This window comes from Mustela nivalis (assembly GCF_964662115.1).
Source record: "Mustela nivalis genome assembly, chromosome: 3".
Taxonomy (NCBI): domain Eukaryota; kingdom Metazoa; phylum Chordata; class Mammalia; order Carnivora; family Mustelidae; genus Mustela; species Mustela nivalis.
The window spans coordinates 148451546-148479388 of NC_139022.1; the positions used below are offsets into that span (position 1 = coordinate 148451546).

General features: G+C 38.8%; 1 protein-coding gene across 1 annotated transcript in view; it reads right to left on the reverse strand.

The window, feature by feature from the left end:
• Positions 1-27843, reverse strand: part of C7 (complement C7) — a 52140-nt gene that overhangs the window by 16408 nt on the left and 7889 nt on the right. Inside the window, exons 4-12 of the mRNA XM_082724656.1 lie at positions 25166-25307; positions 22718-22865; positions 21183-21321; positions 14448-14618; positions 12263-12506; positions 9923-10036; positions 6488-6654; positions 3791-4019; positions 1565-1736 (exon numbers count right to left, since the gene is read on the reverse strand). Coding sequence (XP_082580782.1) covers positions 1565-1736; positions 3791-4019; positions 6488-6654; positions 9923-10036; positions 12263-12506; positions 14448-14618; positions 21183-21321; positions 22718-22865; positions 25166-25307 — 1526 coding nt within the window. The remainder of the gene's footprint in view (positions 1-1564; positions 1737-3790; positions 4020-6487; positions 6655-9922; positions 10037-12262; positions 12507-14447; positions 14619-21182; positions 21322-22717; positions 22866-25165; positions 25308-27843) is intronic.

The following is a 27843-nucleotide window of genomic DNA, read 5'->3' on the forward strand; positions in this document are numbered from 1 at the left end:
TAATAACAGTGATCCGGTAAGAACGGTAATGGAAAAATAATAGCTAGTTTTGATTGAGCATTTACTATGTGCTGAGCACCTTGGCAGTCGCTCTACAAATGTGCATTATCTCAATTCACATTCATGGTAATGCTAGCAGGTATGTGAAGAAAACAAAGGCTCAGAAAGTTTGAATGACTTGTCCAAGGTTATAAAGTCATAAATATCAAGGCTGCATTCACACTGTTGTCAGTCAGGCTCCTAAAGTCATGCTCGTTCTACCTCCCACAAGCCATCTTCAGAGGAAGCTCAAAATAATAATAATCACAGTGATATCCATCATTAAACAACAATTTTCCGTAGTGCCCCTGAAGCCAGCATACCACCAGTAGTACCCCCACTCCAGAGATATGAAATCTGAGGGAAAGCATGACAAATAGCCTGTGAGTGCTGCCTCCTTCTCACCTGTGAGTTCCTTACACTCTTGCCATATTCTGAGAAAACTCAGACATGTGAAGTATTGATCATAATTTTCATCTTTGTACCAAACAGGAGGAGATCTCCCCTCTGAGCACCAAGGAGAGCAGGAATTCCTTCAATGCCTTCCTAAGGATGCTCCTTTCCCTCCAACAGAGACCTCCTCCAATAGTGACCCTCATCTTCCCAGAGAATGGCCAGAAAGGCAACTTCTCCTCCTACCATAATTCCATACGCTCACCAGCCTCCTGGTCATGAGATATTTATTGTTGTTGGTTTATGAAGCACCAAACACCTAGAAAGAAAGGCATCCCACCTCCCTATGCTTCTACCAGATATCCAGCTATCTTACAACTTTCTTCAACTCACATGACTTTCAAATTATCTTACTAGAACGTTTGGCCAATCCCTAATCAAAAGAGGTTAGTAAAGACGCTATAAAACAGTAAGGTGTGGCCTGAAGAATTCTGACCCAATGGGTATAATTCATCAACTAAGCATTTTGAGATTGCTTTTGCAAGGTCCTGGCAAATGAGAAGTTGGAGTCAGACAACTGGGCTAATCTGTCTACATGTTAGCCGTCTCAAACATCTGGCTTTATGCTTAATCATGAATGAATGAATGAATGAATAGGATTGGTAGATCTGAAAAGTAATACAACTATTAATGAATGCTTACTATGTGCCAGGCACTGTGCTAATCATTTTCTGTGCTGAATATCATTGAATTCTGACAATATCCTGCCATTGTTTTACCTTCAATGATTATACTTATTTTAGAGATGCAGCAAGTAACTCGCCCAAGGTCACCCAGCAAGTATGTGGCAGATCTGCTTGATGCCAGAGCTGCTCAGATCCCCTTGGCTAGATGGCCTCTAAGTTACCCAGTCTTTTGTAATGTCTGTATAGGGAGAATTTGAAACACACAAATGCTAGTTGGCCACACATGGCTTCCTCCATCAAATGACCCCACTGCTAAGGGCAAGGTAGTCACTGATAAAAATTGGCATTTAACTTCTAAATCTTTTAATAGCGGCAGTCATGCATCCCGGATTACTGCAGAGAGCACCATATTCTTTGCAGTTTCCAGGAGATCTGGCCACCATTACCGTAAATGCTGCAGCTCCTCATCCTCGCAGGGGCCGCTTTCCGAGGGTTCTCCAATACAGGATTTCCCGCCCTCTCTGGGAGGTGGGTTATTGCATTCTCGGCTCCTTGTTTTCTTCCCCTGAACACAGGAGCTCCAAGAGGACCAACAACTCCAACCCCCATCCACCCCTCCTGTAAGGTAAGAGAGAGGTTGTTCAGAAAGCAACAGAGAGGAAGATTCCAGAGTTTAGTGCTGAGCTTCCTGCTCTGGCAGTTACTGGGGGAGGGGGCAGTCCGGGCACTCGCTGCCTTCACTTCATTCAGGTCTTCTACAAGGACCAGAATGTCTCTGCACACCAACAAGGTTTGTCCAGGTAAGGCTGCACTAACGAACTTCTTGCAATAATATGTTAAATTTGTTTATTATTTTGCAACTGTCTCAGAGCACTTTTACATATATTCTACCATTCATTTACTTCTCATCAGAATGAATCCAAATGGGCAGGGGGGTCTGTCACCATTCTCAGTTGATAGATGTGGAATCTAAGACAAGGTGGTCAAATGCCACGCCCAGTGCCATAATGGCTGCCAAGAGCCACATCCAGACAGCAGCATGGCCTTACGGCAGAGTCCAGGCTCCTCTCATTACAGTAGTTCCTACGGGGAACTTTTCTATTGCAAAAGCAGTGACAAGGCATGAGAAGAACATAGTCCACTGGGTATTCCCGAATGCCACCCTCAGAGCTGGCCCTGTTTAATGAGGAAGTGTCTAAGCAGGAGAAACATATTTGCTTCCTATCAACGTCCTTCAGTCTGAAGGCACTTGCTCAGCCCAGCCTGGCCACCCTCCAACTCAGGGTCGAATGACCACTAACAGTGGTTTTACAATTTTCCCCCATCATATTCCTCAGGGAAGGCAAGAGAGAACTTGCACTATATTCTAAGAATTTGGCCTTCCTAGGTAGAAACTGATCTCAGAAACTACACCCCCGAAGTATTACTTCCTGGTGATAAATGGATGTGTTTACTGTTCCTTAGGTATTTCTACAAAAAAAAACTAAACAGAACTAAACTAATTTGGTAATATTTTCCCATGAGCTTTCTTCCATAATTAGAAATTGAGTTAATAAAGTAGTCTGCTGAGCATATTAACGGGGGTAATTTATAGCTTAATATATTATGATTGCTACTCCAACCCTGACCATCAGGGGGAGCTTCCATTTTACCGAATAACAGGAAATCCAAGCGCCAAAGTAATGAAATCAAAGAGGTGGAATTTCAATTGACCAGACAGGCCACTTGGGAAGAGAACTGGAGGCAAGGATGCCTTCTTGATGCTTGTTGTAAGCAACCATAGTTTAGTCGTGTACTCATTCATTTGACAAACGTGTATTAAGTGCCTTCTATAGATTAAGCCCTGTTGGGCCCTGGGAATAAAAAAAGGAATCACAGTTCTGACCTTAAGAAATGATCTTCCTGGAAGAGAAAGACATATAAATAAATGCAAAATTATCTCATACTTTGTCTACTCATAAAGTCAACCTCACATAGTTCTGTACTAAAATACTTAAAGTACCATTCAGTTGGGTGCATTCAGCGTATGGTCAAAAGTGTTTGTGAATAATTGACTGATGGAACATAAAACAAAATAAAAAAAGATATTTCAAAGAGCTTGCCATCAGAAAGGTTAAGCTTTGCATATACCAGCTCCACAGACCTACGTTATGACAAAACCTTAATGAGATGACTATGGAAGGAGAGAGGTGTTTTAGGCATTAATCTATTCCAATGGAGAATGAAGAATGAAGGGCATGGTGGATCTATTAATTAAGACAGGAAAACAGAGGGGCACCTGGGTGGCTCACTTATTGAAGGTCCAACTCTTAAGTTCAGCTAAGATCATGATCACATGGTCGTAAGATCGAGCCTGGCATCAGGCTCCATGCTCAGCAGGGAGTCTGCTTAAGATGCTCTCTCTCTCCCTCTCCCACCTCTTCCCCCATTGTGTGCACGCTTTCTTGCTCTCTCTCTCAAATAAATAAGTAAATCTTAAAAAAAAAAAAAAAAAGGAAAACAAAGACAGCAGGGAGCCTTGACCCAGTAGCTCAAACCCAGAAGTGCAATAGGAATGGAGACACTAATTAAAATGCCCATGCACAAAGAAGCACAATGTCAAGAGCCAAATGGAAAGAGTGGTGCCCTCTTCACTATGCCCAGCATAACCAGCCAAAATCCAGCACACTGACCTGCTTCATTCCCTACAAGGACTCCTTGCTCACAAGCCACACCAAATGTATATGGTTTGCAATGGCACTGACATTGTGTTCCCTTAATGGTGGCAATGCCACCATTTTGACAAGGTCGGCAATGGCAGGGGTCAAATTCATCCAGATATTCCTCAAGAGCTCTCTTCAGGTATAGTCTTTTCACTGAAGCACAGGGTACTTCCTTTACCAGCTCATACAAAGGTGTCAGCTAAACAGATAAAGACATCATGGTCAGTAATTGGGTTTTTAGGCAAGGACATTTTTCTTCTGGCATTCAGGCTCAATCTCCATTAAAATAAAATGAAAAGCCACTCATGTTAATTCTAATTATTTCTTCTTCAAATAAAAAGAAAGCACTTTACTTTCTTTGTAAGGCAGAAAGAAAAATAGAAGTGAATAGAGAAGGAGTGTTTTTTATATCCTGCATAAAATTTTTCAAAATCAACAGGACATTCATTTTCTAGTTATTGAAAGATTATTTTGAAGGCAGTACATTTCCACCCTTGCAGAGGGAAGAAGAAAAGGAAATACTATTAAATTACAGTGAAGAAGCAAGTGCAAATAAATTTACAATTAAATACCCTGACTCTAAGAGACTTAACATGTCTCTTAATGGAGACTGTGACTATTCTTCCCTGAAGAAGTTTAAAACAGATAGACAAGCCAACCCTTACAGGTCCCCTTCCCCTTCAGGAGCATTGCACTCTATCATTTAGTAAAATTTACTATCTCTCCATAAACCTTGCTTTGCTGCACCCCCAAAACTAAAATAAAAATAATAAAACAGACAGACATTGTTCTGTGCTGAGTATGTCTAATGAAATGTAACTTGGAGACCAGACATGTGCTGGCTAAGCTTTAACAATCTGCTCTCCTAAGAAAAAAAAAAAATGCTCTAATTTGTAGCATTTGCCAGTTTCTACAATATAAGAACTCTTGTCATGGCCAGTCTCACATTACCATTGGGATGCCAATGACCATGGAGTTGGGAAGATACATATACTGGCTTGTGAAGGTCTGTCCAAGCTTTCTGCCGCACATCCCTGCAAGTGTGAGGATAATGTGAGAGTAACTCAAAGACTCAGCCACATATCCTTCCATCTCTGCCCAAGCTCTCTTACACTGCATTATGGCAGAATGGACTGCGTGGCATTGCGTGGACATACACCTATAGTAAATTAGCACAGCTACCTATGATAGTCACAGTCCATCATGGAGAAGAGCAGAGTTGAGAATGGGAAGGAATGTCTGTTTCTCCCTAATCAACAATTTCTAATTTTTCAAGATTTGTTCTGGGGCACCGGCATTGAAAATTGGAAATAGGTCATTGTGAATATTGATGGTGGCACTTTAGGGTAAGACCTCCTGGGAAAACCACCCTCCCCCCTTCACCCTTGTTCAGAGGCAAGTGGGTACATGTGGTCTTGGGAGGGTGCTCAAGGAGTTATTGTGATTTGGGGGTTTATAAAATGTATCCAAGCCAAGTTTCACCTGGGACGTTGCTTGATTCCCATGACAGAGAACAGATCAGAGAATCAGTTCTGTTACAGCATGTTTTGAGGAAAGTGTAACTTTGTTCCATCGGAGACGGATGTATTGGCAAACACTCTAAGCCTATGAGATATTTTTGTATATTCTTACATGCAATTTCATCCACAAGAAAAACCAGGTGAACTCAGAAAAATGGACACAAAAAGGGAACACAACCCAAGATAGGAATGTACGAAATATGCACACACAAACACAGACATCAGACCTCCATGCGGGTCACTGCCTGTACTAAGTTCCATCCATCCACTTCTGGTGCTACCGCCCGCTGTCTGACATCTGGCCCCTCCCCTTCCGAAGCATCACAGTTAATTCAGGGCTCCAACCTTGCCGTCACCCAACCAACTTCAAGTCTTACTCTAGGAATTGTGTCACTATAACATAGTAGAAGCATTCCTTAACAATTTAACACCTGTAAAACTCTCACTGTTTTTACTGATGTCTTCCTTCCTTTCTTTCCTTCTTTCTCTCTTCCTTTCTTCCTTTCTTTTTTTCTTTCTTTCTTCCTTTCTTTCTTTCTTTTAATGAGTATCACAAATTAAGTTTTCGAGTTTTGTGTCCTTAACCCCATTTTCCCTATGAGCCAGGGGCTCTTCTTCACTGCGCAATTCCGCCTAGCTCTCTGGTTTTTAAGAGCACATATGTTGCATTATCAAAGAACTGACTGCATCAATAAAACATCCTAAAATTGTGGCAGCCGAATTTGCTTTAACTTAATGGACATGTCTCCAAGAGCCCACGTGCCGCAGCCAGAGGAAGAAAGGCAATCTGATGGGACAGTAGACAAGCCTAAATGCTTTCCTCATGCAAGAATCTATAATTCTTCTGAATTAGAGACCAAGGAAAACAATTAAATTTAGGTCAAAAGCTTAATATGCAAATTTTGTTATAATTTCTCTTGGGATTTACAAGATATTTAACCTTTACAATTGAAATATGGACATACAAGATAATGAAGCTTCTGTTTCTTATTATTATGTATGCATTCATTTTACTATACAAAACATAACTGGGATACAGAAAATGCCAATTACAGCTGTCTCTGTTTAACCACCTTGATTTAATCTCATTTTCTCAGTGCGAAGAAACATGCCTGCTTTGTGCTATTTTCAACAGAGCAGGACGTACCTTTTGTTTTATGACTTGGGGACTACCAGTCACAGATTCCGCCCAGGAGGAGTATTGCTGTTTGTTTCCAGCAGGGTTGTTCAGATCCAGTGAACTGAGGCCAGCCACAAAATTTGGACTTCCCCCCCTGACAAATGAGTCCCCTTTCATCACATGGTCCTTATTTCCTATGCAAGGAGAAATCCAAACAAATCAGTTGGGATGCACAAATGAAACAAAAAGGAGAATATAAAAATGAAAACTCTATCAAGCACTAAAACACAACCCATCCAACTTTGTGACATTCTTGGAAAGAACGAACTATGGAGACAGTAAAAATATTAGTGATTGTCAGCAGTGGTGAGTGGGAGGAATACATGGGTGAAGCATGGAGGGCTTGTAGAGCAGTGAAATTTCTCTGTGTGATATGACTTGGTGGATAAGCAGCATTAAACATCCGTCCACACCCACAGAATGTACAACACCAAGGTTGAATGCTAACATAAGCTATGGACTACAGGGGATCACAAGCACAAATGTTCCACTGTGGTGGGGAATGCTGATGGTGGGGAGGCCTTAGTTTCCAACTGACGTAAATGGAAACTCTCTGTTCTTTTTGCTCAATTGTGCTGTAAACCTAAAACTACTCTAAAGAAAAAAATGTCTATTAAAGGAAAAAAGAAGGGGCACCTGGCTGGCTCAGTCGGTGGAACATCCAACTCTTGGTTTCAGCTGAGATCACAATCTCAGCATTGTGGGATCAACCCCTGCATCAGGCTCTGTGTTCAAGGTGGAGTCAGCTTAGGATTCTCTCACTCTCTCTGCCCCTCCCCCTGCTTGCACACACAGGAGCACACATGCTGGCTCATTCTCTCTCTCTCTTTCAAATAAAAAAATAAACAAAATCTTTTTAAAAATGAAATAAAAATGTTTTATGGAAGCATCATGAAATTTACTTCCAAATGGTTCAAATAAGATTACACATATTTTGAATATATAATATTTATACATTGTTAAATAATCCACATTATAAATATTATATGTACATTATATACAGCCAAATGTCATAATTATCACTACATAGAGGAGGTGGGTATATGGGTATTTATTACAATGTTCTTTATATATGTTGGAAAGTTTTCATAATAAGATGAAGAGGACTTCATTACATCTGGAATACTAACAATAAGCAAAAAAAAAAAAAAAGCCTATTCATTAACAGGTATACATTAACACATGAAAAGTATTCTAAGCACTGAATTTTAATTGAATTTTTTTTATGCATTTATGTGCCCTTTAATTTCAGGATCATTTTTTTCTCCATTTGTCATTGATTTTTACGCTGGTCATGACTGGATATTCCCACCTCGCAGACCAGATTTGAGTGATTTTCAGTTCACCTCTTTTAACTATATTTTGCAATTTCATAAAATTTTTCAAATTCAAAAACTATACATTTATCAGAAATTAAAGCTTGATGTTTTTAATAAATTACTGAGTACTTCCTCATCTTCATTGTTAGCTCCATTTTTAATATGCCAATAGTTGTCCTTGGAAGGCAATGTCCAGTCCCTGCAGGACCTGACTCAGAACCACGTGGAGTGACTCCACATTTCTGGGCTCCAGCATCTCTGAGAGGACATCTGGGAGGAAAGCCCTAAAATCAGCCTTTTAACAAGCTTCTTCAGATAATCTCGGTGTATACTAAAGTTGGAGAAATCACGGCCTTAACAGGCAGACCTTTTTACAAATTACAGAGTATAAAAAATCAATTTTAATTTTATTCTGAAGCCTGTCGCCTCCCTCCCCACACCTCAGTGAGCTCCCTGTGCCAGCTGACCCTCTTTCCCTAGACAGTCTGCTTGGTGTGACAATGAGGAGTCCAGAATGTGAAGCCAAATGTCAGGTCTTTGAGTCTGATGCTTACCAGCTGCGATCTTGGGCAACCTTGCTGTGACTCAGTGTCCCTGTCTGTGTAATGGGAATATGAATAATACCTAATTCAGATAGGAAGAATATATGGGTTAATTTTTGTAAATCACTTAAAATTGTGCCGGGCACATAGTAAATGCTATGTGTTTGTTAAACACAAAATAAAATGAAATCGGTGAGCAGCTTCTAGTGGCCCAGCTGATAATGGATGTCTACATCTTCCCAAACCTCCCATTCTCATTTCTATTTCCGGATCACTATATTTCCATTTCTTTCAAAAACCTGTTTTCCTCCTTTGTCATGCCAGCTCCATGAAGATAGATATTCTCTTGGGCATGTCGCTGCTTGTACCCCAATGCCTTGAACAAATCCCACCGTAAACCACAGTCTCCATACACAGTTGATCAATGAAGGAGGTGAATCAGTAAATAAACCTGATTTCACTCCTCTGTCTCCCTCCTTTCTGCAGTCATCGACCAACATCCCAAGAATCCCCCCACTTCCTCGGTAAGAATCCTGACACCTGGTCAATCTTCACCTTTGCCCCAATTTCTGCCATCACCCTGGGAGAATTTAAGCTCCAGTACCACTCAATCCATTGCTACCACACTAAGAATCCCTTCATTGTAAGGCAAGTACATTGTAATCACCAAATTCAATGAAGAGTCTTCTGTCCTTTTCTTACTTCATTTCTCTCTAGAATTTCTCTCTGTTGACCTCTCCTTTTCCTTTATTTTTAATGTTACTTATCTTTTCACGTACTTTTTTTCCTCCCCTATTTTTTTTGATTTTTCCTTTTTTTTTTTTTTCTAAGTAGGCTCTATGCCCAATGTGGGGCTCAAACTCAATGATGCATGCTCTGAAATCAAGAGTCGCATGCTCTATGACGGAGCTGGCCAGGCACCTCTTTTCTGGTTCTTATCCTATCAGATTATCCTTTCTCAGTCTCTCTTCTTTCTCTACAACTTTCTTTGTCATCTTTCATTTAAGCACTTTCTGTATTAAAGCCTATAACGGCACCCCTTGTCATCAGAATGAAATCCCAGTTCCTTACCACGGCATCTAGACACAATCTAAATCAGTTTATTTTTCCAGTTCCTATTTCAATCACTTAAAGAATAGCACACCACTTTCTCCACTCCCTCTCCCAGCAGCAGCAGCGGCAGCAGCAGCAGGCACCAAAAGTGCCCTGGGCATCCATGTCAAAGTGGAACTGATTCTTCTCCTACTGGTGTCCTTTTCTAGGTTTGATTGCCAACTGCCATTTTAGGGGAGAACGGTAGTGTGCATGGAGGACTTTTTTACAGTGCACAGGAGATACCCAGTGAACTTTTCACTCTGCATGATGTCTCACTGCCATGACACGTGAAAGAAAGATCAGAGGCAAACATAACCAAATACATAAAAAACATAAAATAGAATACCTGTTAAAAATCTCAAAGGCCCCAGGAGGTCAGGAATTAGCCTCAAGAAAGAGGGATAGAGTTTAAGCTCATAATGCAAATTGCCCCCTTTCTTATTTACCTGAATCTGATTTTAAGGCATTTTCCAGGGTTTTGCATTTTTGCGATGATGATGATGCAAACAAAATGTTATAACCTGAGGAAGTGCAACTCTTCATATCTTCTGAATGAAGACCTGAAGGAAAAGTTTTAAAGGTGTTTAATTTCTGCATTTGTTAAAAACTCCTTTAAACATGCAGCCAGGTGTGAGGAAGGGGATAAGAGGTTATGTCCTACTACGGTGGCCATCTACTCAAGAGCTCCAGAAGGATCAAGGGTCAGAAAAAGGAATATTTTATTTTTGTTATTAAACAAAATAATAGATACATGCATATATCTAGGAATGAAGCATCATGTGTCTGAAACCTATTTTCAAGTGGAAGGAACAGAAACGGAACACCCCAAAGAGTGATATTTTTGCCCATCCACAGTCAGCTGCTCAGGCATGAAGTAAATCAATAAAAGTAGGCATGTAATTGTCCTCATCCACCTACTGGAAACCCCAAATGCTGGGTTCTAGTTCTACACTAATTAATTCCCAAAATCCTAGGTCTACTGCCTCGATCTCTCCATTTTAGTATCTTTGCCATCTCTGGTTTCCAACATTTCCTTCCCCTGGCTCATAACCATACCATGTAACAATTTTCTACTCATTATCAAATGGAGTTTTGCCAAGCATTTTTTAAGAAGGATAGAAATTAATAAAGTGTGGAAATATATTTTTCTCATATAATTTTGCTAAATCTACTAAAATAACTTCAGTATATCTTACAGAATAATTGAGGGGGCATATATTATTATAACTCAGCAGTTTTGGTTATATTTCAATTAGAACTTTCAGAAAGAACAGAAACTGCTCAAGAGTAAAATTTTTACTCTAAATAGTACTTTGACCAACTTGGAAATTCTTTAAAAGTTCTTATCATTTCTTTTAAGTACTAAGGGAAAGAGTGGGGAAGCAGTGAAACTGAGTTTAGATCGAACCATTTGCTGTATTAATTTTCCAAAGAAATATTGCCTTTGTTGTTGCTAAAACAAAAACAAACAAAAACCTGTGCTTGTACATTCATTTCCAAGCAGGGAAGATAGAAAACTTGAAACTCTGGCTAAATCTTAATTGGTAAAAATTAAGCTTAATGGAAAAAAAAATAAGCCAATGGAAACAGAAAAATATTGTAGTTCATCCACAAGGGAAGGTTACAAGACCTCTAAATTCATGTAGTAAGTCTCACTCTCATCCACAATTGTAAAAAAGGCTTGACTGAAAAGAAAGACCCTGAAGAGGTGATTTGGAATGGAGAAGGAATTGTAAGTATCAGCTTAACAAAGTTGGAAAGGGGCAGGTTTGATATGGACTATTAGGAAACCAGAGCCAAAAGGTCTTTGCAAAGAAGGCATGGACACTAAGACACCACCCCTCCCTTCCCACATTGGGATACCTAGTGAGGACTCTCCTCTAATTATGAAGTCAAAAAATTACAAACTCAGTGGTGTGCATTGATTCTAAGAAAAATCAGAGAACTCTAACAACACTATAGTATAAGGAAAAAGCTCAGCTGACCTTGGAGCCAGTAGACCACCTTACATTCTATAAGCCCTCGGATGAGTCTTACTATAGCCCTGAGTCGCCATTTCTCAGTCTGTAAGACAGGAATTGTAGCGTCCACCTCACCAGATAGTAGTGAGGAACATGGCTAACCTATGTAACTTGCCTATCATAAGAAAGGCTCTGATTTAAAAAAAAAAGGGGGGGGTGGTCTCTGATAAATTTAAGCTATTGTTACAAGAATTATGTAGTAAGCAAACTTGTGATATCTGGAACAGATTACTTTTAAAGGAATGTGAATTGTAATGAACAGAGGTAAACAAAATACTTCTTTAAAACATTTTGATTTCTGAAATATAATTCATTAGCTTTTCCTTGAAGAATATTACTTAAACTGAGAAATGGAAAAGGTTAAGGAGTATTCCAAAAACCCACTCAGCACCCTCTGAGGATAGCCAATAATCATTAATGACTATCTCACATTTCAGGGTACTCTCCAAAAGAGTAAGCAGGCTTTTTCTTAGAGCCTAAAGATTTTTTTTTCTTTTAAATTTTTTTTATTTTTTTTTATAAACATATATTTTTATCCCCAGGGGTACAGGTCTGTGAATCACCAGGTTTACACACTTCACAGCACTCACCAAAGCACTAAAGATTTTGAGTAGAATATAATGGATTCTTGCCATTCTGGATTCCTTTGCAATTTAATCTCTATTTGTCATATTTTAAAGCTCTAAAAGTTTAAGTTTACTACATGTCATTACCCCCATTAAAATTCCTGCAATGTTTTTATTTAATAATTTTTTAATACTTTACCACTTTCTTTGATTTTGTCTGAGTCCACATAAAACAGAACTTTATACTCTCCTCCTAGGGACCCAGACTGCAGATAATGTGTCCCATACTGGTCGATTAATCTTCGGTAGGCACTGTAGTCATACAGAGAGGGAAGGAAGGAGAGCTCCTTCCAGAATGGCTCCGCAAGTTGTAAAAATTCCGGATTGTTATTGATAAACTGAGCCACTTCCACAGAGTTCTGGACAACCAACAACTGATAACTCTATGGGAAGAAGAGAGAGTAGAAAGAGTTTTAGGTTGGAGATAAAAAGGCAGTGGAATAGCTATCCAATGTCTCCATTAACTGCCACCTCCAACCCAAACTATAGAAATTTCTATTTTTGATGCAAGATGGGCCTGCTCCCTTGAAGCAATCTATGGAACTTTTGGAATACCAAATAGAAGTAATATCTGAGTGATAACATGGTAATTTCTTGCACATGTGACCTTTAAGATCTCAAAACCAAGTTGTTATGCCCTCCTCAATTAGAAAAAAGAATCAGCTTCATTAACTGCCAAACAATCTCACAAATAAGTACATAAAACAGTGTGTCCCTGGGGAGTACACAATGACTTATATGTAAGGTGACCATGTAATTTATATTCCATACTGGGGTCCCTCGCTTCATAATGAGGGGGTTTTCTATTTTAATGTAATGAACATACTGTCCTCTATTAGTTGCTGATGTATAATATAGTGACCCAACAATTCCATACCTCACCCGGTCCTCATCACAGCAAGTGCACTTTATCCCCATCACCTGTTTTGCCCATCTCCCCACTCACCTCCTCTCTGGTAATCATCAGTTTATTTTCCATAATTAAGAGTCTGCTTTTTGGTTTGTCTCTTTTTTATTGTTGTTCATTCACTTTCTTAAATTCCCCCATATGAATAAAATCATGTGACATTTGTCTTTCTCTGAATGACTTATTTCACTGAACATTATACTCTCTGAATCTATCCATGTTGTTGCAAATGGCAAGATTGCATTCTTCTTTCTGGCTGAGTAATATTCCATTGTATAAATATACCACATCTTCTGTATCAATTTGCCTATCAATAGACACTTGGGCTATTTCCATAATTCAGCTATTGTAAATAATGTTGCAATAAACATAGGAGTGCCTCTCCCTTTTTGGATTAGTGTTTGTGCTCTTTGGGTAAGTACCCAGTAGTGGATACAATGGGTCTTTGCGGACTTCCTAAGCATCTTGTAATGATATCCAGGATGGATCTACCTTAAATCAAATCCTCACTTCTGTGAACAATATAGTATAAAGATGATAAATGCTTATCCAGCTCCTACCTCCATAGTCAGCTTCTTAGTCATAAAACAAATAAAACCACTATTCCTTGTGATTTATTAATCAAGTTACTGACTTCAAGAATGAGATAAAATATGCAAATTTGGAATGACAGTCAGCCTGAAAATTTCTCCAGCATTAAGTGCCTATCAACTAGTGCAATCTATCTCAACTGTTCAGGTTGCCCAAGATAAAACTTTTAGTATCTCAAAACAACAAAGTATCTAAAAATAAAGCTTTTAATTTCTAAGATAAAAATTGGGGTATTTCAAAAGTAATAAAGTGTTCCAAGGTCTTTTAGTTTTATGAACCTTCTAAGTGTTAGTGTTTAGGAAGCACATATTAATTGGAATTTTTCAAATATATATAACATTTATATAACCATATATAGTAATTGTGAATTGGAAATTAAATTTTAACTAGTAGATTTGAAAGTAATGCTTTTTCAATAATTTCAAATAAGAACAAATACTTTAATAAGAAAATAAAAAGTAGAGAGGAGGCTGGCTGGCTCAGTGAGCAGAGCATGCCACTCACTCTTAATCTCAGGGTCCTGAGTTCAAGCTCCACATTGGGTATGGGGTCTACTTTAAAAAATGAAGAAGAACAAGAACAAGAAGAAGAAGAAGAAAGAAAAAGAAAACAAAAAGTATAAGTAAATATATTATCCAAGAGAAGTAACAAAACACGATCTTACCTTTTAAAGAAATATATTACATTGTCTCTTTGAAGAAGATAGTACTAACCTCATTTAAAAAAGAAATCTGATCTGTTTGGTAAACACACTTTTAATTAATGTTAATGTTAGAAATATTTAAACAGTAAAATATAGAAAAGTCAACTAATATTTCATACTGACCTTTTTCTTGTGGTTATCATTGAAATGTGGTATTGAATGACAAGATCCAGAAGATGAAGATCCAAAAAGGTGGCTTTTGCTACTGGATGATGTATAGTCTGTCATGGTATTCTTTACATAAGACCAGGTACTGTTGTAAAATTCATAATTAAAATCATTATTTATTTTTACCTGTCAAGAAAATGAAAAAGTTTGCTATGACCAAATTAAGGCCTTGGACATAACCAAAAATCTTCTGCCATGGATCCTTTAACATATATACTTCTTCAAACAATCTTCTCCAAAAAGACAAATCTCTTCATTGACACAAAATGACTGTGGCTCTCATGACAACTAGGCCCATATGAGTATAAAGAATAGAGTCCATTCCACAATTACTCTTTGCTAAGAGGGGTGTCAATAATGGTAATTCCAAGTGATTCACAGAACACATCTGTGTACAAACATCTCCCACTTTCTTTTAATGTTCAATAGTTAACCCAGAAGTCAGCAAATCAACGAAATTATGCTAACAGAGAACTGAAAAGCCCTTGGTTCCTGATTTTTCCTCTAATGGGAACAGAGATGCAATTCTTTTTTCCCTATGACAGACAGTAGAAGAAAAGTCCATCCCAAAAGAATTTCGAAGCAGACAACAGGAGACTCACATGTGGCTAACAGGGAAGTGAGAGCTCCAAGACAATCATTTATTTATCCCTTATTTTATCCTAGACCAAGTGTCAAAATAAAATGCCCAAGAGGGCTGGCAAGTCATATAAATGTTGGAAGATTCCATGGAAGGCAGGGGGATGAAGTGAACACCAACACTGTAAGAAAAGGATACCAACACTCAAATTCATCCTACAGTTAGTATATGTAGCTTTAAGTTCTAGCATTGTCAGTTTAGCTGTTTTTAAGAAAAGAGAAAAATCTGAAATCTTGACAGAAAAATCCCCAGACTTTTTTAAGTTGTTGGCAATTAATTCACTCAAAACTGTCAAACACCATGAAAATAAAACAAGACATACAAGATGACTCCCTCTCACATTGTCTTCTCTGTACCAATAGTCAAATCAGTAACTGTCCTTCCACGAGCATTTGTGTTCTTAGCATACCCACATCTGTGTTTGAGATCAGAGAATAAATAAGCACAGGAATCATTAAAATGATGGATAATCTAAAAGGAATGGAAATGATAGAATACCATATAGCCATTTTAAATGATGTCTATGAAGAAAAATACTGATGTTAAATGAAAAAGTGGGTATACATGTGATAATCCTGCTCATTATAACCATACAAGCATATTCCCCAGTCAAAAAAAGACTAGAAAGAAATTCAGGGGCTCCTGGGAGGCTCAGTCAGTTGAGTGTCTGACTCTCAATCTCAGCCCAGGTCATGGTCTCAGGGTTGTGAGTTCAAGACCTGCACTGAGCTCCAGGGATGTAGCCTACTTTAAAAAAGAAGAATCAGAAAAGAAAAACTAGAAAAATTGAGCAAAATGCCAGAAAATATTGTATTACTTTTATCACCGCCCACGTTCAAAATTATACATGCATGCAAAGAACATGCCAGCAGATAAGAAAAGGTAGATTTATTCATATCTTTTGTTAGAGCATTATTTTCATTACATCATGAAATTGGTTTGTTTAAAAGTCAAAGACAAAAATTCAGTACAAACTGAGATGGAGAATATATGTACTATTATTGACTATGAAGAAGACATTAATAAGAGTGCCATCAGAGATATCTGCAACCACTAGATAGTGTTTCAGTCCTATTTGGTTTTAGAAAGACACAGAATTTACTTTTTTTTTTAAACATTTTATTTATTTGACAGAGATCACAAGTAGGCAGAGAGGCAGGCAGAGAGAAAGGAGAAAGCAGTCTCCCCACTGAGCAGAGAGCCCGATGCGGGGCTTGATCCCAAGACCCCGGGATCATGCCTGAGCCAAAGGCAGAGGCTTTAATCCACTGAGCCACCCAGGAGCCCCCAGAATTTACTTTTTATGTCTCTTAAGGAAGAGAAGTTATCTAACTTCTTTTAAATGCAAAAAAAAAAAAAAAAAAAGCCTGTTTTCCCTCCTCTTCAAATCTGCAATTCAAATACTTGATTAATGCAAATAAGCTTCTTTAGCTCTTCAGTTCACCATCTCCTACTCTCATCTACTCTACACAGAGCTACAAGTCACTTTTTCAAGGTAACATGATCTTTTTCAATGACCCTTAATTAATATTCTCTCCAACCAACCTAGAAGCCCCCAAACTGATCCTTCCTCTGAAATCATAGATTCAAACATCCTACATTTCTGCCACCTCTTATCCTTTTGAATCTCATTCTATTATCCATTATCCAACTTTATAGACACAAGTTCTCTCTCTCTCTCTCTCTCACCACCTTCATATTTTTACTTCCTTCTTTTTCAGATAGACCTAACAGTTCATGACTTCCACCACTCTCTCGCCGATGACTTAACTCTCTTCCCTAGATATGCTTTGCCATCATGTTTTCCTGGCAGAATTCCAACCCTGTTTCAATGCTCGCAGCCAATCTGCTTAACACTATGATAGAAAAATCACACAGCTAATCGATCAGTACCACTGTAAGTCCACTCATGATTTCCCATCTCAGGGGAGTATAGTGCAGCATCCCTATATTTCCATTCTATTTCTCTCCCATTCTCTATAGCATCTATTTCAAAAATTTTACCTACCTCAGTCCCCCAATCTTAGAACCACTTTCCTAACTCTCAGAAAATAATTCTAACCTCTTTCTTTACAAACATTCCCATTATCAGACATGAACTCTCCTAAACTCTGGCGAATAAGTCCACAAGCGTATTTACATCTCTTCACTTCCTTTCTTCAGCAGGTGTCCTTCCTCCACCTAAAGCTAATTTCTGTCTCATCTCTATTGCGTTCCTTCCCACCACTTCTAAGGATATATTAAATTGGTTGCTTATTCCCTCTCCCACAGCTTCAATTTTTCTTTCTCTACTGGCTTAGCCCTATCAAATGTATATGTATTCTAACTCCGCTTAAGTAGACTGTGCTGCAAGGCTTCTGCAGACATAATTTTTGAGTTTACATTCCATATTTCTTATCTATAACTCTATGATTGTGGGTAAATTCTTCGATATTTTTTGTCTCAACTTTTTTCAATTGTAAAATATAAATGACAGTACCCACATTTTTAGATTATTACAAAGAAAAGAAGGGGACACCTGGGTGGCTCAGTTGGTTAAGCAGCTGCCTTTGACTCAGGTCAGGATCCAGGGATCCTGGGATTAAGCCCTGCATTAGGCTCCCTGCTCAGCAGGGAGTCAGCTTCTCCCTCTCCCTCTGCTCCTCCCCTCTCTGTTCTCTCTCTCTCTCTCTCTCTCTCTCTCCCTGTCAAATAAATAAATAAAATCTTTTTAAAAAGAAAAGAAAGAAGAGCCAGGCACCTGGGTAGCTCAGTCAGCTAAGCATCAGACTCTCGATTTCAGCTCAGGCCATGATCTCAGGGTGGTGGGATCAAGCCCCACACTGAGCTCTGTGCCCAGCAGCGAGTCTGTTTGAGATTCTCTCCCTCTCCTGCTGTCCCTCCCCACTGCTCATGCGCTCCTTCTCTTTCTCTAAAATTAATAAGTCTTTTTTAAAAAGAATACGATTTTGTTATTTACTTGATATGTACATAGGATCTCTTTTCCAAAAATATAATGAAGTACATTCAAGACTAAATAGAGGAAAAGCCAGGAAGTAATGAATTTTCTCCACCTTCATCATTATAAGCTGACAATGAACACAACAGTCTTTCAACAGTCTCCAGGCCGAATTAGCAAAGTGGTCCTTCCCAAAACAACCACAGAGGAGGAATGTGTTTATGTGTCCAAGACTTTCTTGCAGTATGAGAAAGATGAGCGAACAGAGACAGTGCATGGCATCAAAGATAGTGGCTTAGTCTACATGAAACCAGGTTTGCTCTGGACAAACCACAATGGTAATAACTGAAACAGGCTATAAAATGGACTGACCAATTCTGTTTCCTGTTTATTTACTACTGTTTATGTGCCAATGAGCCAAAAGCCATCTTCCACTCAGAGGTAGCTGAATACCCAGTGGCCTCAGGTCTGTCTGAGTAGTGGAGAGCATTTCCCATCCCAATCTCCACACTGGGTTAGCTCTTCAATGACTGACTCACTGCCTAGTGCTTCTACTTCACTTCACTGCCTAGTGCTTCTACTTCACTTCTACTTCACTGTTTTGAGGATCAAGCCTGATCCTCAATCTCCGTTCTTCAATCAATAATAGGTTATAATTTCCCTCCACCTCTGACAAACACCTTCAAATTCAGGGACTGGAAAGACACTTCCGATGTCAAAGCAAAATCCAAGTCATGCTGAAATGAATGTCAGAGGTATGCTGTTATTAAATTATTTCTCTTCTTCAGAAACTGCAGACTTCCAGTATGTCTGTCTTCCAACAATGTCAGAAATGCTTTCATGATTTTCTCTGCTCTGTAACTCTCTAAATTTGACCCCAAAAAATATATATGCAATTATCTCTCTTATAATTATGAAAGAATTATCAACACATCCTCCTAGGAAGAGAAGAAAAATATTTCTACATATGCCTATGTTACATTATTCCTTCTGGCCAATGGTTATCTTACAGTATATATTACTCACTGTGTAGAATTTAGAGATGGAAAAGCAATTAAATACAAGATATTGGGAGAGTAAAATAAGCTAGAAAAAGAAAGAGCTGTGAAATCTGACATATTGAATCCAAATTCTACTACTTATTAATTTGGTGATTTAAAGCAAATCAGCTAAAGTACTCTGAGCCTCAATTTCTACCTATATAAAATAGTAAAATATTACTCACTTCCAAAGATATTATAAGGATAAAACCTACACAAACTGCCTAAAATAGTACAGGTGCCACAGGAGATATTTAAAAATTGACAGTTACCATTATCTTTCAGATCAACTTCACTTTTCATTTCCATGATACAGTATTTTTTTAAGATTTATTTATTTATTTAAGAGACAGTGAGAGCAGGAGGGAGCAGAGAGAGAGAGACAGAATCTCAAGCAGACTCCTTGCTGAACACAAAGTCCGACACAAGGCTCCATCTTATGACTCACGAGATCATGACCTGAGCCAAAATCAAGAATCAGAGGCTCAGCAAACTGAGCCTCCCAAGTGCCCCCATGACAAAGTAGTTCTTAAATATAACTTATTCTATTGTAATTCTGTTTGCTATTTATAATGAAAACTGCATTCTGAAGAGGGCTAAGTTTGGTAAACAAAAACCCTGCTGTCTGAACATCCTAATAATTTTTGGCTTACAAATTTGGGAGTAATAGGTAAAAAGTTCTGAGTTGGAAATTTTCAGAATTCTGGGAAGAAGGGAGGAAAGGAGTAAAAGAAGAAGAGGTCTTAGAACAGAGAGGCTGAAATGGGATGAGACCAGAAACTTTAATTTATTGAAGTTCTAAAAGGACAGATATTTTATGATGTAGGACATCAACCATTTTTGTTGACTGGGTTGGCATGACTGCAACAGAAAATCTCTCCTCTATATTCCCTTCAGATGTTCAGTATTCATAACTGTTGCTGTATGAGTGGATTTTGTATGGAAATCCTGGTAGAGATGGAGGTTAGGTGTATATGATGACAGAAACCGCTTATAAGAAGCAGGAGCCTAGAACAAAGACCCTGAGACCCTAAGTAAAATGGAAAATTCTAGCAATGCAGATGTTGGCGAGGATAAGGAGCACAGGCTCCCCCTTCCACACTGCCGATAGGGCATAAATTGATGGCACATTCTTTTTGGAAACTTTCCTGAGCAGAGAGTAACCTGTACATAACCTGCAAGGCAGCAATTCAGGTACAAGGTGTATGCCCTAGAGAAGCTCTAACTCATCTGCATAGAACTCATGCTCAAGAATGTGCAAGACATTTTCATAAGAAAGAATTGGAACCAGCAATAAAAATGTCATCTACATCAGCATGAATAAATTTCAAAACCATAATTTTGAATGAACAAAAGTCATAGAATGTATACTATAGAACTGACTTATATAAATGGCCAAAAAACAGGCAAAACTGAATCATAAACTTTTATTTAGGGACAAAGACATATGAGATAAATGTATACAGAAAGACAAGTGACTAATATAAAACAGAAGATAGTGGTTGTCTAGGGAGTAAGAGTGGGGAGGATATGGCCAGAGAGGCATAGGTGAGAGCCTTTAAGTCAATCTTTGGCAATTCTATGGAGAGTAGTGGGCACATATGAGTATTTGTTTTATTAGCTTCCTTCAAGCTGTGTGTTTATATTAGTCACATTCTTTTACATATATACTATATTTCACAATTTAAAAATAAAAGCATTTTCAAGTGAGCAGACACTGTGGCAGTGGTAAGGAGATCATCATGACCAGTCATGACCAGGGCCTTGAGTTTTGACACCCATACAGGGACAGACCATCAAATTTGGGGCCCATATGGTCTAGGGACTTGAAAGTGAGAAAAAAAGAATAGTTCAGCTCTAAATGAAACAAATTGAAATAATCATTGCCCTGTACCCCAGAGTTAAAGAATATGTATCCTTTTTAAGTCCATATAAAACATTTGTAATAATTGACCAAATATTAAGCCACAAATAAATTCTCAACAAATACCCAAAAATCAATATCATATAAGTAACAATCTCTGTCAATAATTCACAGATTAAAAATAAATTAAATCAATGAAATTAAGTACCTGGAATGTATAGGAAAGGATATTTCCACTCAGTCTATAGAACTTTTTTCCATCCCCACTAAATACTTTTCTGCATTGACCACTGAAACTTTTAGTGTTGATGACTGTCTTCCTAAACTGGCCAGTGAGTTCATTGTAACTGTTAAAAAAAAAAAAAAAAGTAGAGGGGTGGGGGAGGAAGAAAAGATTATTAAAAACCAGAAACAGCACTTGCTGAAAAAGAATTCTAGATAATCTTGAAATAAATTACAGTTGAGTATCTCTTTGATAGAGTTCAAATAATGAGAACAGTTTCCTAATGCACACCATACATTTTCCAACCTTCCTTGTGTGTATAATGGCTAAAACTAAAAGCTTGGGAGACTCCAACATCCCTTCAGTCTAAGAACATGTTTGCGAAACACACAGTCCTTTTGTATCTATAGCAACAGCTGGTTTTATGTTGAGTCTATAGATAAAACCAGTACAACTAAGACTACTCTTGAGGAGAGGGAATTCTTCTTTTCTTTTCTTTTCTTTTTTTTTTTTTTAAAGATTTTATTTATTTGAAGAGAGGGAGAGAGAAAGAACACAAACAGGGAGGAGGGGCACGGAGGGAGGGGAAGCAGGCTTCCTGCTGAGCAGGGAGCCCCACGTGGGGCTTGATCGCAGGACCCCAGGAACATGATCTGAGCTGAAGGCAGATGCTTAACCAACTGAACCACCCAAGTGCCCCCGGAGGGAACTTTCTGCAATAAATTTCACCTAAATTGCCTCTTAGCATACTGACTGGTACACTCTTTAGACTAATTTTACCATTTCTCTGTTAATGAATTTAAAATATTACAGAAAAATCACCTCCAACTCTAAAATAAACTATTTTAAAGCCTTAAAATCTCAACTTGGATCTGACCCTTAGAAGTCCTTCAGAATTCCTTTTGAAAAGACAACATGGGATTGTCCCAACTTCACTTGAAAATCAAAGTTTCCAGCTGGTTAAGACAATTCTTTTTCAAGCTTAAATATCCCAACACAGCACTTTCTCCATTCTTTCTCTGTTCTTATTCTAATATCTCTTTGTTCTCTTGAGTAGCTCCCCATAATTGTCATGAACCAGTTCTCGCTCTGTCTCTCTCTCTATTTCTACCTTTCTCCCAGAATATGACCAACCATCTGGGTTTTCCCAGGTCTGAGGGGTTTCACTGGACATAGGACCTCCAGTGCTAAAAGTAGGATAGTCCAGGGACAAGTGGACACTCTACATTTACCACATATATTTTCAGGTATACAGGTAAGATGCCTGGATGGCTCAGTTGGGGAGAATGAGACTCTTGATCTCGGGGTTGTAAGTTTGAGCCCTACACTGGAGGTAGAAATTACTTAAATAAATAAAACTTCAAAAAAAAGTTTTTTTAGTGTTTCAGAATGTGGCAAAGAGCTCTGAGCCAAAGGCTTAGATATTATGACCTGTTATTAGACTTACCAAACCATAAAACAAAAACAAAATGAAAAGCTACAGCCCATCCATGTACACAGGAAGCTGCCCAGTACCTTACCCATTTCCAGTAAGTTCTATGTTGGGAGGAGGTTCATCAAGGTCACAGGAAGGTCTGCTTTGTGAGTCCTCACATCTGTCTTCATCAGCACCGTCCTCTTCACAGTCAGAATCCCCATTGCAAACCAAAGATTTGCTGATGCACTGGCCTGTGGACAAGATAAGCCCCCAACAAAAATAAAAGAAGGAAGAAGGTGGAAACTACCTAGAATCGAAAAGGTTTTGCCTCTGGGGTGCCTGGATGGCTCACTGAATTGAGCTTCAACCTTGGCTTCAGCTCAGGTCATGATCTCAGGGTCATGATATCAAGCCCTGTGTGGGGTTCCATGTTCAGCAGATTCTCTCTCTCTCCCTCTCCTCCTCCCCCTGTTTGTGGTCGCTTTTTCTAAATTAAATAAATAAATCTTTAAAAAAAAAATGGTTTTGTCCCTGGACCCCAACTCTGCACTAATATTCTACTGTGAATTTGAGATCAATCTTCATGGTGTCCAGGGAAGGACTGGTGATTATTTTGGCCCTCGTATTCTATTTCTTTCAAAGACTTTATTTATTTATTTGACCAAGAGAGATCACAAGTAGGCAGAGAGGCAGGCAGAGAAAGAGGGGGAAGCAGGCTCCCCGCTGAGCAGATAGCCCAACGCAGGGCTTGATCCCAGGACCCTGAGGTCATGACCTGAGCCAAAGGCAGAGGCTTTAACCCACTGAGCCACACAGGCGCCCTATGGCCCTCATAATCTAACACACAAAATAGATCCTGACCTCAGCCGGAAACAAAATTAAAAATAAAAGCCAAATTCAAATTCCAGGCTCTCAGCCATAATCAAGCCATTTGTCTGAACCTCCCCAAAATCAAAAGGCACCAACCTCTAGAAAGATAGACTGACATCCTGCCCTTCAACTTTCAGTTCATTTTTTTTTGTAATCACTGACCAAGATGCCAAAGCTCTGCTTGTTTTGGTGATTTGCTGTGTAAGACTGTGAGAGCATGGAAACTGGGTCAAAAGGTTAAAACTCAACACTTCTTGAGCACCTACTCTGTGCAAGGCACCCTTCCAAATGTTAAGTTACAGACAAAAATAAAAATGGTATGCTGGGCTTTTCATATACTTTATGATCTAGTAGGAAAGACTATGAAGACACAGATCATTATAATCCCGCAATGTAATTGTTACTGTAGATGGGCATGGAGGAGGCACTGAAGGGTACCAGATGATCTAACCCTCGCCTACCTCCCCAACATTATTTCCAGCCATTCTTCGACCTGCTTCCTATACCCTCATCACACCTACGTTAAATAAAGGCCAGGCTTTCTCTCATCTCCTTACTCTAATACGTCTCTCAGCCTCAAAGGGTTTCTCTGCCTGTCATGTGCACGTCCTTTAAAAATCAAAGTACCTATGAGCTCCTCTCAGAGACCATCCCTATGCCACAGGTTGTAGTACAACTCCTTCGTTCATGTTCTCATACTCTGCATTGCACACACCTGTTCTGATGGTGTCCCATGCACCCCACTGTTGTCTCACACAATCCCATACACCAAACATTTGTTGAGAGTCTACTAGGTACCAGGTACTTCAGCTGCAAAAATTAAAGGAATATCATCCATATCCTCAAGGAGTTCACAAGAGAGAAACCAGACCAACAAACACCCCAGATTAAGATGGTACAACGTACATATGTACAACATGCATAGGGAACACAGAGAAAAGATTTGTCAGTTGAGGAGTTAAGGAATGCTTCCTAAAAGAGGAGCCATCTGATTTGGGTTTTGGAAGTAAAAAAGGAGTTAGAGAGGTATTACCGAGGAGCACTTCTAATACAGGGATTATTTATGTGCTATTCTGCCCATAAACTTTAATATTTGTGAAAGAAGAAGCTATGTGTTTCATTTACATATCCACAATCCTCACCACTATATCTGGAGCATAATAACAATAATAAATATTTGCTAAAAGTTGTTGAATTAATCTGATTGCACCAATGCTACCTAAACAATAGGTCAAATAACCCTCAGTGCCCAAACTTGAAATTATGTTTTAATCACCCTGTGCATAGGAGTGACCTGTATTGCTTCTTGATTAGCTAATCAGAGTTGCTTTCCTTGTAAGCGTAATAATAACTTGGGCAGTAACCTTGTTTTTGCCCAGTCTTGATGTACCAGACTCTCTACATCTTGACCAAAAATGCAATGTCAAGAGCAGCCTGGGTCGGTCAACTGCCATATTTCTTTTCAAAGAAGCAAGGAGTATGTTCACCTTTGTTACCAAATGAAATAATGATGTTACATTTGAAATAATGATAGCTGAGGGTATAATTAATATGCCAACAAAATTAATTTTCAGGCCAATATAAATTCAGTAAAATTGAATAAATACATACTGAGCAAGTTGATCAAATAACATTTGAATTTACACTCGGCATGGAGTGTCCAAACCTATGGAAAAGATACCTGAGAAACACCTGAACCGCTCTCCACATCCCTCTTCCACCGGACATCCTAGTGTAGGTTCACACGACTGTGTTTCAAATGCACTTCCGACGCAAGGTTGACCGCCATACTGCCCATAAACAGCAACTGACCGCCTGCGAGTCTAAACACAAAACAGGTAGTGCTTTTGGACGTCTCCTTTCCTTTGTCTGAGAGGCAAAATCGGAGAGAAATGAATACAATTGAAGAAACAGTGTTCAGGAAACTGTTCTGGTGGGCAGATGTAAAACCTCCAAAATCAATAAACCCACAGACCCACTTGTCGTTGAGTCCTGTGACACTTGGAGTACTACTTAGGAAGGACTCACAGCTACTTATTTATTCTCAGGATTGAGTGTAAAAGAAATATATATATATATATATATCAGTGGATCTTTAAGAAAGTGACTTAAAAGAGCCGGGTAGACACATAAGCAAACCTGTTGCATTACAGATGATTAATGGTTTTGCTCAAGCTGTGTGCCAGGAGCTAACTCGAAAGGTGAAACCAATTTTGCCAGAGGTGGGGAAAGGATCCTAGGAACCAGGGTTAAGGAGAAATTAAGTCAGAAACGCCATTGGGAAAGTGGTGGTAATTAATTTGGGTTGAATGTTAAGCCTTCTTCGGGAAGACAAGGCTAGGCAAAGCAATCTGGAGAACCTCATATGGCAGTACGGAAGACAAATGGACAGCGCAGAAGCCTTGGTAGTCCAAAGACGAAGCTACTTCTGACAGACAAACAAAATCACTGGCCTCTGAAATGGGAAACATGTCAAAGGCAAATCTCTGGGAGAGAAAGTATGGGAAAAATAGAGGAAATCATCGAGCCACATGAAAAACAAATAATTCGTCCTAAAATTCAGTTAGTCAATATGAAGCCATGCATCTAACACTTAAACACACAGAGGTCCACAAAATCCTTTGCGTCCCCAACAGCAGTCAGATGAATCATGTGAGCCTCTTTCTGTACTCATCTTTTCCCTATCTAAAAAAATAAACAAAATCTGACATTCCAGAGAATTTAAGACTTGAGCAAAGACCAACAGGGAAGACAGGATATACAGACTGATGTGGGGGCCAGTAGTGGAATGGTCAAGAAAGAATTCTTGCGATGGTTTTGGTGCAAAAAGTTGTTTTAATGATAGCAGGGGACAAGGGCCCCTGGGGAGAAAGAGCTGCACTTTTGCTCCATGAAGCTGGTGGTTTCATACTTCGTGTTCAAGGGAGAGGGGACGTGCAGGGAGTATCAGATCATAAATGTCTTCTTCAAATTTCTACTCATGAAAATACTTTTGCAGGATTTCTCCGGTGCTTGTCATTGGGCCATCAGTGAGATGAACAGGTGGTCATGAGACCCTCATGTATTTGGTCCTTATGGGAACTATGCAGGCTATAGGTCAGCCTTCAGAGCTAAATGTGAACACATTGCTGCTTCTGTCCCTCATCACAAGCCTAGGTGGACTCGCCTCATCCCTTCTAATCTGGGTTAGAAGTGGGGATTCTTTCAGACAAAGGGTCACAGGAACGTAATTTGCTCTTTGAGCGGTTTTGTCAGCCTGGGGCAGACCCTGGCAACTTCTGTTGGGTCTAAGCAGAGGAGTCTTGGAGGAAAAGGAGTGGGGAATGGAGCTCAGCACAGTTCCTTGATAAGTTTTTAATCTCCGTGTTTAATTGATGAAGACACCTCTCATACATGTCTTTTTAAATTGTCCTTTTCCGAAGTTCCAAAGCACAGATTGTTGTAGTGTGTCTAAAGAATGCTTCCCTCTCTCTCAGTAGGTGCATGACCTTCACAGCTGCCCACTGAGAACAGTTTCATTCTCACCTGACAAATTCCGGTCTTCTGACCCTATTTTCATTTTCACTTGTCTCTTTCTGGATGAAAATTTTGTCATTATAATCTAGAGATATAATCATGGCATGATGACCTTTATGCAAATACTAATATGAAAAATACCTTCCATCTCTTTCTATTTAACATTCTTTCATAACTTGTTGTTGAATTATAAAAATGTTTTCTGTAGTTGGTGTCTGACTTTTGCCTTGTTATTCATGTACCCATTTTCCTGTAATCAGAGTAGTCATCTATTCACCCAAAGCCAAATTCTGCATTTGTGTAACTTGTTTTATAAATACCACTCATGTAGGTACCAGATGCTTGATGAAAGTGATGATTATGATGAGGCTTCAAAGCAGAAATTATCTTCTATAATATGGTTCTGTTATTTTAATAATTAAGAAGTGATTTTTGAATACACATTTTTGTTCAAACTGAACCACCTTTAAAATATTTTGCAAATAAAGAATCATGTTGTATATCTGAAACTAATACCATGTCATGTGGTAATTATATTTCAATAAAAACATCTTTAATCATTCAAATGTTTAAAACCTTTAAAGTAAGCATTATATTTTTGGAATTGATCCTAGGAAAATTATTGGAACAGAGGACTGATTTCTATGTACAAAAATGTTCACTGAAGTTTTATTTATAATAACAAAAATGTACAAATCCTAAATCTCAAACAATAGGAAAATAGATAAATAAGATTGGTATACTCATATAGTGGAAAATAATACAGCTGTTAAAATTCCAGCCAAAAGTGTAATTTTAAAATAGTAGAGGGGTACCTTGGTGGCTCAGTTGGTTAAGGGCCCA